The following is a 13,043-nucleotide window of genomic DNA, read 5'->3' on the forward strand; positions in this document are numbered from 1 at the left end:
AAACAACGAGGAAATAAAGGCAATACAAACTAGCAAATTGAAATGATGGTGCGAAGATCATAAAAACAGAAATATTGCAAATAAACTATATAGATTACACATAACACAGTATATACTGCATCAAAGAAAATAAATAGATTACACAAACACACAAGTATATAGAAGGATAAACAAAATACACACTGTAAAGAGGTTACATAGATGATGAAAGATGCTGGAAAACTGTGTTACCTAAATGTGTCATCATTATGTTGGTGCAGCATTATAAAAAAGCTGTCACACGCATCATGATATTGCTTCGTTTCTATCTTCTTTCTTTACGAGCAAAAATGAAAATGGGGGTTAGACAAAAAGAAATGAAACGCAAATGAAGTGTTATAATAAGCAAAAACACACTCAGCAAAATAAGAAAGTGGAAACTATTTTTAGTTTACATTTTCAAATAACTATAAAACATAAAATTTTCTTTTATATATCAAATTAAACATAAATAAATCTTCTTAAGGATGATATGCGATTGGAATCATACCATTCATGCATGAGTGAGCATAGCCATTTAACAGCAAATTCATGTTGGTTGAGTATTGATTCTTCTTTAATTTGATATATATATTTTATCCTGTTTTATTGAAAGAAAATTGTTAACAATAAAGAGTGTCCACTTTCTTTTTTCTTTTTGCTGAGTGTACTTGATATCCAGATGGAATTCCCTTTAAAAACCCTTAGCATGAAATAGTTTTAGTGTTGCCATCCGCTTGTGAAGCTATGATATTATTACTGCTGTCCAACGAGAAGCAAACATGAACAATGAAATATAAAACATTTCAGGAAAATGAGACACAGAGTGAATAAAAAAGGAAAATTTTAGCAATTATTTTGCAAAATGGCAGATATGCAGTCAAACCTGTCCATAGTGGCCACCTGAACAAAAAGGCAGAAGTTTTACTTTGTTGGTCACCTACACAGTCTCCATTAGGGAAGACAGATTATAGAACCTTCCTAAAAGGCCACTGAACCTGTCTATAATGGCCATTTTGGGGCTTTTCTTAAATGGCCTCCTAGAGGCTGTTCACACCGGCAGAGATAGCGCGGTCTACTATCTCTGCGGTTTGGAAGGTACAACGTCGTTTCGGTCCGCCCAACAGCGAGTCACGGCGAGCCAAAACGGCGTGCCACTGGAGCACCTCTTGGGGGTGGTCCACGAGAGATAGCGCGGTCTAGCGCGCGCTAGAAAAAAGGGGGTTCTACGATAGACCGCGCTATCTCATTGCGGTGTGAACAGCCTCCTAGACTGGTTAGACTATAAATGCATTTAAAATGGACATTCCTATATTTGTTAATTGGTTGTAATTTTTTTATTGTATTTTTCAATTCCAGTAGACAGTTTAATAATGTTGAATCACCATAGGTACTTGGACTATTCATGATACAAAAGTAATGTTATTTATATTACATCCAAGTCATAAATCACAAAATAAGTAATAAGATATATTAAGAAAATCACCCAAAATTCCAGTAGACAGTTTAATAATGTTGAATCACCATACTAGGTACTTGGACTATTCATGATACAAAAGTAATGTTATTTATATTACATCCAAGTCACAAATCACTAAATAAGAATTAAGATATATTTAGCAAATCACCCAAACAAACAGTTAGAATATAACAGCAACCGATATTCGCAACTTCATAAGTGTTCATTGCAAAATTTCAACAAATGTGTCTTTGGGGCTAAACAGTGCATATCTTGTCAATGTGTTATGTGCTTTATTGACAAACCAACCAAAATACAGTCAACTTGCTCCAAACATTCAATGCTCAGAATAACCTACTTTATAATGTTTCTTTGGTATAGCATGCATGTGTTTCATCACTTGAAGGAAAAAGAAGGAAGAAGAAAAGAAAAACACATAATTTTTCAGTGAATATATGAACTGATACAAGGTGAAGATTTTTCACAAAACGAAATGATAAAAGTATGAAAAGAATAAAATTAGAAAGTGCTTTCCTGATGTCATATGCAGCAATTTTCATGTAGCAGCTTCAATAATGGTCTGAATGTTGACAAATTTTGATAAGGCCTGGATTCACATACCTGTCTTACATGTAGTAGACAGCATTAGTCATTTTCATATAAAGTAGAGTCAATAGCGGTCTGGATTTTAGTATAAGAACAATAATAATATTCTGCGTTTATATAGCGCTTAATACATCAACGACGTCTCTAAGTGCTTTACAGATATATTATTACCAGGTTGTCAGATTCAGGCTTGGCCGAAAACACAATGTATGCACATTTTCCACTCCCTGAGGAGTATTCCAGCCAGGCACCATCTTACAGTTAAGGAATGATATCACCAATTCTAATTCCTGCTTTAGAAATTCATCAACATTTAATTCTATCAAATAGTACCAACCGAGGCGAGCAGAGTACCATTTAAGCATTAAACCTGAAGAATTACTTCATTTTTAAATGAAATCAGGCCCCACCTAATCCCTTGCCGAATATCCATCAGAGTAAAAAAAAGACGTTATAAAAATTGCTCCAACCATTACTGGGGTTGCTGACAAAGGCCTCAGGCATCTGGAGTACATATGATTCCATGACATTTGCTCCGGCGACAATTGCTCTGCTGTAAATTTCATACACTAATCGAATGGCTAACTTCAACCCTGGATTCAACACTATACCCTACCCTAAACCTAACCCTAAACCTAACATAAAACCCTATTGAAACCCTAACCCTAACCCTACATCTTAGACGAAATAAAGCCCGGAGCAATTGTCGCAGGAGCAAATGTCGTGTCACCGTACATATCCTACAAATTAACCTTCACAAGCAGTGTATGGCAGAAGTGAGAGGCACCCTTTCACATTGGTCTGAATGATTCTCCTCCTTGCTGGTTGAAAAATAGAGGGGAGGGTAACTGCGCGCAGATGTGCTTACTGCAACAGAATGACAATATTATATGAAATCCCTGAAGAGGAAGACAGCGAGACAGTCACACTGCAGTTTCTTCTGCAGGTATCCCTCAGAAGCCTTCTGCGGGGGTGTAGACTTGTACTACCATTACATAACACTATCATCCACAGTTATCTCTTGTTTGCCCACTAGTCCTCCTCTGTTATTCTCTCTATGGGTTACATATACCTGCCAGGTCGATTTCCATTTTCATCTGTCCAAAGGGGCGGATGTGTACCATTCTTACTACAGTGGAACCTTAGTATAAAAAGCTCTGATATTAATGAGGTGATTTTGCTGGTCCCAGCTCTTTATATTCTTTTGTTTTTTTCCCCCGATATAACAAGGTAATTTCCTTGGTCCCAACCAAGAGCCTCATTATAACGAGGTTCCACTGGAAATCACTTTACAATCTCACTCCACTATTTAAGTCTTTACTCAGAGCCACAAATATGTGTGGGTTCCTTATGTAAAGTGGGACACCAAAAAGGTCACAAAGTGGGTCCCTAATTTATGGAATTACCCATATGTAGAACTATTTCTTAGTTCGTTTTCATATGTTTCCATGACATTTTCATCATACTCCTGTTCACCGTCATTTAAGATGTTGTTATTTCAAGGCTTTTCTTTTCCTTTCCATAGTCTTGGTTAGTGTTTGTGCTTCTGCTCCACCCAATAGACGAGGCAATATATTCATGGGCATATCAAAGGTATTAAAGGTATAGACCAGTTCTGGCCATGCGATTGCATTGTGAAAGAAACGTTGCGGAATCGATAAGAAAAGGTTGATCATCTAGCATATAAGTATTGGTGTGTACTGGAAGGTTCTGGAATCATCAAAATGATAAGAAATTTGGCCCAGTCTTGGTAAAGTTACAACCACTGTACACAGAAAGATGTATATGGGACTATGCGATATCTATCCAGTCCGGTAGATATAACAATTTACCAAATATATCAATTAGTACACGGTTTCCCGGCTAAATTTGTATCATCACGTCTTAGTCAAAACGTAGTCTTTCACATGATTGGTAATAAGAGCTTCCATTTCATTTTTTGAGAGGGGGGCGTTTCCAAAACTGGTCTATACCTTTAAAGAGGTTATATTCCATCTACGATTAATTTCCAGCCCTATCCCAAGCTCTAGTGACTTACCATTCAAAAGGCAATAAAACTTAAACTTCAGATAGATTTGGTGTCTGAAAATAAAAGCATCCCCAGGTGAACATAACACATGATATTTTGCTTACACAAACAGAGAAATCAATGTTCAAGACAACAGCATTAATAAGGTATTTGTCAGGAAGCATCCAATAAGGGAGTTTACAGATAGCACATGGTACAAATGACCCCAAATATCCACAGATCTTTAACACATGGAGAAGTTTCACTTTGAGCATCTTAGAATAATAACTGCCAAAGTCCTAGATGTGCTTCATGAATACCTTTTGTTTGCCCCCTTGAAAAGAATACTTCCACCTGCGTATCTTAGAATGTACCGCTGGTGCATAAATGAATAATGTTACATAACTTTCATGAGCGCATATCCAGTATTCATCTCTGGTGGGTTTTACCTGTTTGGTACAAATGACCTTTATCTGCCCATGCGCAGATTGTATCTGTAAACTCCCTGATTGGCTGTGAACCTATCATGTGACATTCAATAGTTAGTTGCAAGCGGACGAGGCTACAAGCGTGCAACACAACAACCTTTGCATGGTATAGCGCGTACACAAAGTGAATTACATACTGTGCACCTCTATCCCTGCGTGTAGCCAATGTTTGCAATGTCTTAATTAGCAGCACACATTTGATGCAGTAGGCTAAATGAAACTGATCGAGATGAATGACTTCAGATATAAACCCGCATGAGATCGCAAATACCCCAAGTTCAAAGCAATAAATTTGAATGCATATTGTTATATATAGTCACCTCCATCATGCAACTATACATGGAGTTCAATAACCTGGAGACTGAGAGAAAATTAGAATCACTCATACAATCTGAGTTTGTCTGCTCACGTTTTTCATGACATCGAACTCTGGAGCAATGAATATTTGTATTGTAATATATTCTGAACATTCAAATTATTTTCTTAAAGGCATCGTTTAACAATGTTAAATCTGAAATGCATGGCTCTACGTGTTATCAGTGTCTGTGATATGGTGTAATATTGAAGCCCTAAAAAAATTGCACTCCAAAATTATCATGAAGTACCTCAAAAAAGTAAGAATCTTTGAGTGACTGGTTTTACCATACCGGTACTCATTTTCCCCAAAAGACTGTTAGTGTTATGAAAACTGTTAGGAAAACAAATTTTTTAAATTTTGATTTCCAATCATAAATATCTGATAATAAGACAGGCGATGGGCTTGTAAAAGTCATGGCATTCCTGACTGACCTAAAGGTTTATAATTATCATTGCAGCAAGAGCTAAATCCAGGATTTTGTTTCAGAATCTGAGACAAAGTTACCCAATCCCTTTCTTTCAATAGCCTGGGAAAAACTAACATGTCATCATGCATCATACGAAATACAGAGTTCTGGTAAACTTCATTATATCAGGGTCATTATAAAGTATCTTGAAGATATTAAACGACTTGTTAACAAATGAGGAAGTTTTGGGGTGTGTTTTACAAAGACTTAGATCAAATTTAAGTTTACTAAACTATGGCAGGCCATTTATGCCACTGTTTGCTCTCACCATTTACTGGCATTGGTCTCTCAAAGGACATACAAATCATGGTCACAAATCTACAGAATTTACATTTTTTGATAATTCATTATTGAAGGAAAAAATATTATCTAAAGATCAAAAAATTTTGTTGTTTTTTGCCTCTAATTTTACATCTGGTTCAAAACTTGTTAAGGGCATAAATCACATAACGTAGTGTAAGTCAAAGACTTATAAAGTTTACATTGAAAGTAACCTTTTTTCTTCAGCAATGAACTATCAAAAATGTAAATTCTGTAGGTTTGTGATGTCCCTTGAGAGACCAGGAAAAAAATATGGAATGTTTATTTTGTATTAAAGATTCCAAAGCGCTTTTCATCAAATTCATGCAGTGCCCGAGGAATACATACTACTGCAACAACAAAAAACATGTATAAACCGCAAAAAAAGCTGCATAAGATTTTGCTTAAAGGCCCACTGCACTACTTGCAGCTACTTGCGCCCTCTATATAACAAACAATGCTTAATCGGTGACCATTGCTCCCCCATGATCCTCTTTTTCTTATGTTAACTGAGAGCTGAGTTGATGAGATAACCACCTGTCCAGTGACCTTGCAGGGCAGTCTAATCCCTCCTATAAACTTCGGCAGATAAGCTTTAAAGCGCTAATTTGATAATAAACCCCTTCATTTTATGATTCATAAGCTTTTCCATAAAAAGCGATATATATTTACCACATGCAGGGAGGGCTTAATAAGTATCAGTGAGCATAAATCAAAAGTGGATGTAAAAAGAGTGTTTTGAATATAAATACCTGGAATTCTTGAAGTGCTTGCTTTCCCATGTAGGCTTCTTTCTTAATCTTGATTTCTAATGCTTCAGGAATGTCTGGTACTATAAAGTCAATGAATCTTGATATGCCAAACACAAAATGCTGTGAAAGTGTGAACAAATGAGAAAAAAAATGGATTTAGTAAAAACTTGATGTAAAACTTGAGCTGTAATTGAGCATTTAATTGTCTACATCAATAACCCACTTCTTGTAATGGCCAAAATTAAACTAATTGAATCTTTGCGTAGCACAAAAGGTATGGCCATTCGGTACAAGGGTCTGACAATTTAATAAAAGGACTGTCAATACAACGAAAGCTGAATTAAAATTGATCACCATAACACAGGATAATAGAAAGACTGGTACACCTTGCCCATTACGAATATGTGGAGTGAATTTTAATATGAAGTGTGTACTTATTACAAGCAAATTTGTAAAGAATCAGATAATTAAACTTGAATGTGAGTTCCAAGCATTGTGTTGCAATAACAGAACTCTTGCGGAGGTGTCGAACAGTGAATAATTTTCTATAAAAATATTGGATATTCATACAGCGCACATATCCACCCTGCGAGGTGCTCAAGGCGCTCCAATATTATCCCCGCTCTGCTAGGCTACCGATTTTGGTGCTCACAGCATTCAAGGAATTCCTTCCTACTGGTACCCATTTCACATATGGGTGGAGAGTGGCAAATGTAGATTAATGTCTTGCCAAAGGACATTAGTGCTGCGGCGGGACTCGAACCGCAGACCCTGTGATCTACTGTCCGACGACTTGTCCACTAGACCACAACACCAATACGCTACTACAGTAACTGGCTGGAGGGGGGGGGGGGGAGAAGGTAAGTATACTTACCTCAAAAAGAATTACAAAGCCTAGTCTGACTGCTAAGAGCTGCCAGTAGAAGATGGTGTACTCCCCGTTTTCATCTCGGAAGTCTTTATATCTGCGGGAAAACAAAAACACAAAATCAATGGAAATATTCATTCAAAGCCAACGGTGCAAGAGATGGTATCCGACTAACATCATAAGGAAAATCATTACCCAAATTAAAATCAATGTGTAAATATTAGTTTAATTACAAATAAAACACATTATATTCAACATCCATTATACACATTCAAATATCTGTTTAATTTAGCTTATAATTGATTACCATTACCTTTCATGCCTGTACCTTTCCTATCGCACTTTTGTATATATGTATCATGTATTTCATCTTTTGCACAAGCTGCGCCTTGAGTATTTGACTGTCAAGTGGATTTGGCGCCTTATAAATCTTATGTATTATTATGAAGCAAATATACATGCAATGTAGCATATATACGAGGCCATACATAACCGCAGCTTCTTACGTATATAGCTACCCTCTGTACTAGCTCTCCTATTATGTGTCACAATACCATTATCAGATTTCATTCACAAGTTGAAATCCTGAATTCATACCAGGACCCCATACTATAACTGATCCTAACCTTAAACCGAACATACATCACAACACAAGAATTTTTCACAGCAACTGTAAAATTAATCCTCTAAACCCCCCCCCCCCCCTCCCCCCACAAAAATAGCCTGGAGGTAATTTAGAAAAAGTAAATGTTGCCAGAGCAAATGCCAAGTCACCAATACTTTACGCTTAAAGGAGAATGAAACCCTTCATTGTAACCTCTGTCATTACATAGAGGACATTTAAACTCACATTTTCATACAACAATCAATTTGAAAAGTTATGAATCGGCTCACATTAAATAGAGATAGTTATAGTTCTCTTCTACCAATCTCTTATACAGAGTATCCTGACATTCAATTTGTTGTGCACTTTTGGTAATCTTTCAAAACAAAATCGGAGAAAGTTAGATAGACCCAGGAAAATTGCCCAGCGGTTAATTTATTCAGATCTTCCCCCTATCAGTACTGTGTATGAAAAACGTATGTTACTTAAAGTTCACACAATAATGAATGACCCATCACATCCATTACATCACTTCTTTGGATTCAATCCCTCAGGTATTCGCCTACGCGTACCGAGGAGCAACCGCTGTCGTTACAGACAATCCTTTGTACCGAATGTCATTCATATGTTCAATGCTAATGTCAAGCGATGACCCTTTTGAAAGTCTCTTGCCAGCCAGTTAGCCAGTTATATATTTATATTTTCCTTGTAACTCTAACACCTGCCAATTGACCCCCGTTCAATCTTGCCTCTGCTCTGTTTTTACGCATAATTAGTACCATAAAGCCGGTTTTTTAAAATGTACAACATAATGGACCAGTTTCGCAGTGGGTTCGGGTTGAGTGCGTGGGTCTTTGTCGGGGTGCCTGGATGCGGGTGGCTCCATTCACCGTTGGGAGTGGTTGTGTTTTGGTGGGCGGGGTGTGAGTTGCGTACGTTGGTTGTTTCTAGGTTGGGCGAGCTCTAATGTATTGCCAGCCTGGTAGTGTCTTTCGTGTGCAGCTCGCATTCTGCCTGTTGGAATACGATTGTTCCTGGCGGGTGGGAGGAGTCATTCGTGTCCGCGCACTTCGCGGGGACCTGCGCATTCAACGTGGATACACTGCAAAACTGGTCTATTACCTCTCAGATAGACAGTTACATGTGTCGTGTATAACTCGTCCCCCTTCCTTTCCTTTTCTTTCCCCTCCCTCTATTTATACCCTCTTCTCTCCTTACGTCCACCTTTCGTTCCTATCTTTCTCTCTCTCTCCCTCTATCTCTCTATCTCTCTATCTCTCCCCTCCCTCTCTGTCTCTTTCCCCCTCTCCCCTCTCTCTTATTACTATTTTTGCTCCTCAGTCTCCTTACGACTTTTTCCTCACTTCTCAATCTTTGAATGTCGACTTCTTTCTTAACTTTTCCCTATTACTATGTAATTTATACTTATGCTTTTTGTTAATGTCATGATCTCGTGTGAATTTATGTACATTATGTGACATATCAATTATTTTGCAACTACTTTGTATTATGTTTATGTGCTGCCAGTGGAGGCCAATTTTCTATGTTTTTGAATATGGACCAATAAATTATCTATCTATCTTACTACTGTCTTAATATGACAAATGTAATTTATATATAATAGAAATTAATATTTTCAATTAAAAATAAATATTGCATTTTTGTGAAGATTTTATAAAAACATGCACTTATACTTATACAAGTATGATTGATATAATTGGCCAATCAAACATCCATAGCGCATTTATTTCATGATCTCCGGTGAGGACTACAAAATGGCAGCACCCAGTAACAGTAGGATTGTGATGAAATGACATTTCATAATTTGATTCATCAAAAATGATGAACAAGATCTGAGATTTTCTTGGTGATTTCAAACAACTGATATTATATTTTTCACATGCACAATTATTATTTTTTACTTTTATTCTTCTTCAACATGGGGTTATGAATTCATCAACCCATGCACTCACCTGCATGGGGCATCCGAAGCATTTGCTGGGGCACGAGAGAGAGTGAAGTCCACATACCCATCCAAACTAAAGTTATACTGGTACTGGTACAGCAGCTTGGGTAAGAACTCTGATGTGAACGCGATCAGAAAGGCCTGCATTTTTTCGGAATCAGGGAGAATATCACAAAGGCAAATGAAAAAACACATTTTTATACCGACTCTGCACTGAGGATTACACTGGATGGCTACAAAATGCAATATAAATCGTTATAGCGGGACTGCACTACTTGTAGCTACTTGCGCCCTAAATGGCACCCGTTGATCCCCCATGATGCCTTTTTCTTATGTTAATTGAGAGCTGATTTGATTAGATAACCACATGTCAGTGACCATGCAGTCAAGGTCTAATCCCTCCTGGCCCAACCAGTGCAGATAGGCTTTAACAAAAGCATGGAGTACCATTACTGTGTACAAAAAGTTCCAAAGATTTGGCGTTTTGTTTTTCTTTCATTTCTCTTTATGTTGTGTTTTGAACATATTTTGCATATATTGAATTTTCCTCTCCGGGGAAAATCAAATGCTAAAATGGACACAAATTAAAAATATAAAAATGTAAAACAGGCAGTCCAAGTACAATGTTCCACCCTATAACTCCATGTATACTGCAAATCATTCTCCAAACCTCTTAATTTTGGAAGGCCAAATGGCAAAGAACACACAAAATAATCTAGGAAAGAGTTAATTGGTGACCATTCAAAATATCATACTAATTAAAGGATCTCAATTTATACAGGTTTTGTCTACTCCCTTTCTGTCCATCCACACATATATTGTAATTCATAGGATTCTACATGCGCGTCAAAACAAGAATATTAAAAACAAAGTCACATCTTTCTGCAGAATATTGAACCTATGAACCAAACTTACGTTGGTGATAACAGCAAACTGGGCGATTATCTCTAGGATGTCGAACCACACCCCGATGTCTTGCGCCCTCTCCGCGACCGGCCGCCGAAGCTCACAGACAAATTTCTGGGCATCCAGTCTGATCTCAAGCCAGTTGTTGAGGATGGCAAAGACGGGGGCAAGAGGAAAGGCAGCCACAAAGATAGTGATGAAGCCAAACTGGATGACTGGTAGGAAACAAAATGAGAATTAAAAGAGAAGGTTGAGTTCTGGGAAGAGGTGAAAAATAATTTGCGAGCGTTATCATTGTATCATGCAAGTGTGGAAGAACATCAGATTAAAAGTGTTCCCTTAAAAGCATATGGCTCTTCAAATGCCTTAATATTCTAAATATGATCACCCTTTTCTGATCGATTCCACAACTTTTCTTTCACAATGCAATCGCATGACCAGAAAGCAGCTTTATCTTTAAGAATTAAAAGTTTGCTTTTTAAAACTAGTTGGATATTTTTTGGATCATTTCTGTATATCACACAGAAAACAACAATTTCAGTGGCATGATCTATAATAAATTTGTAAATCAGAGCCATTTTTGCAGGATATTCATGAACGAACATTTTGCCAAGACTGGATTTACGGTATATCTCTAACAAGTTACCCATCATTTCTTCATATGGGACTCACTCACTCACTCACTCACTCACTGTCTCTCTCTCTCTCTCTCTCTCCCTCTCTCCCTCCCACCCACCCTCTCACTCACTCACGCACCCACCCACCCACCCACTCACTCACTCACCCACTCACTCACACTCACACACCCACCCTCACTCACTCACTCACTCCCTCCCTCCCTCTCCCTTTCTCTCTCTCTCCTCTCTCTCACCCACCCACACACCCACCCACTCACTCACTCTCTCGCGCTCACTCACTCACTCTCTCACTCACCCACCCACCCACCCACGCACTCACTAACTCTCTCACTCACTCACTCACTCATTCACCCAGACAGCCATCAACCCACCCACCCACCCACTCACACTCACACACTCTCACTCTCTCTCTCACTCACTCTCTCACTCACTCACTCACTTACCCTCCCTCCCTCTCTCTCTCCCTAGAGTGTGCATGTACTTACTCATTTCCAGATACTCTTCAAAGAGGCCCTCATTAGGCACAAGCTGGTAATCTTCTTCCCACCGGCTACTCTGTCCTTCTGATCCACCGAACGCTGACCCTTTGACCTTCCACCTGATGATAAACTGCTTCAGTTTCCTGTCAACCAAATAATGCAAAAAAGGATCCATTGTATGGGCATTTATCGTATTATGTCATATTATGTCATGTAAAAATATTAGATATGTGCATGGTAATTCATTCATTGAAAATAAAGTGAAAAATCTCAATTTGACTGTTAACTCATAATTTTTTTCTGGAACCTTTATGCAATGATGATTTAATGTCACATAAGACATACTTGTAATCACCTGAATATGCACTTAGTTATCATGAGAAAAAAAAAATCTTTGGGACGTACTTTCTCTGACACTGCAAAACAAGATTTGGTATGGGACATTTCATATCGTAAACAATGTGTTTAAACCACCAAGCAGTTGAAAAGGTAGGCCCAACAGCCACAGTTGGTATCCCTTAACCTCTTGATTAAACTCGCAATAACTTGGGATTAAACCCTTGATAAATAACTGTTAAATCAAATTTCATTTGTAAAAATTATGTTTGAACATGTAATATTGGCTACCATGTCTTGTAGTCTGTAGCACTCAGCCAGTAACTGTCATTTCTGTAAAAACTGGCGATTGACAATACCTATTTCTTTTCTTTCTCCATTTTTTTCTTTAAAGGGGTTTTTAAATACCATATCACATCTGAACAAAAGTTTCAACATCAATATCAAGAATAAACTGAGAAAATCGATTGTAAGGATATTGCTTACGGGATGGCAACCTCTTGGCAGTTGTTGATGATCTGTTTTCCCACCATTATGATGAAGAGTTGCTGGGCTAGTTCCACCAGGCATCCACCGCTGCCACAAGCTTCTTCTCGCAGACCGAAGAAGGTGTTGTACTTGCCAGGGTAACCCAGAAACCTACGAGAAGATCGACCATCAAAAACATTTGTAGTAAAAAATGAAGTTTCCTTGCACACTCATCAATAATAATAATAATAATATTTCTGCTCATATAGCGCTTAATACATCAGCAAATGTCCAAGTTTCTAAGCGCTTTACAGTTATTAACC

At 37.8% G+C, this 13,043-nt stretch overlaps 1 protein-coding gene across 1 annotated transcript in view; it reads right to left on the reverse strand.

Annotated features, from left to right (window-relative positions):
• Positions 1 to 6,401: 6,401 nt before the first annotated feature.
• Positions 6,402 to 13,043, reverse strand: part of ano7 (anoctamin 7) — a gene marked incomplete in the record, with an annotated part of 30,247 nt that continues 23,605 nt past the window's right edge. Inside the window, 6 exon segments of the mRNA NM_001245973.1 lie at positions 6,402 to 6,575; positions 7,330 to 7,420; positions 9,901 to 10,034; positions 10,809 to 11,014; positions 11,923 to 12,059; positions 12,739 to 12,891. Of these exon segments, the coding sequence (NP_001232902.1) occupies positions 6,402 to 6,575; positions 7,330 to 7,420; positions 9,901 to 10,034; positions 10,809 to 11,014; positions 11,923 to 12,059; positions 12,739 to 12,891 (895 nt within the window).

The sequence above is a fragment of the Strongylocentrotus purpuratus genome, unplaced genomic scaffold (assembly GCF_000002235.5).
Source record: "Strongylocentrotus purpuratus isolate Spur 01 unplaced genomic scaffold, Spur_5.0 spur5_scaffold_16, whole genome shotgun sequence".
NCBI lineage: Eukaryota > Metazoa > Echinodermata > Echinoidea > Camarodonta > Strongylocentrotidae > Strongylocentrotus > Strongylocentrotus purpuratus.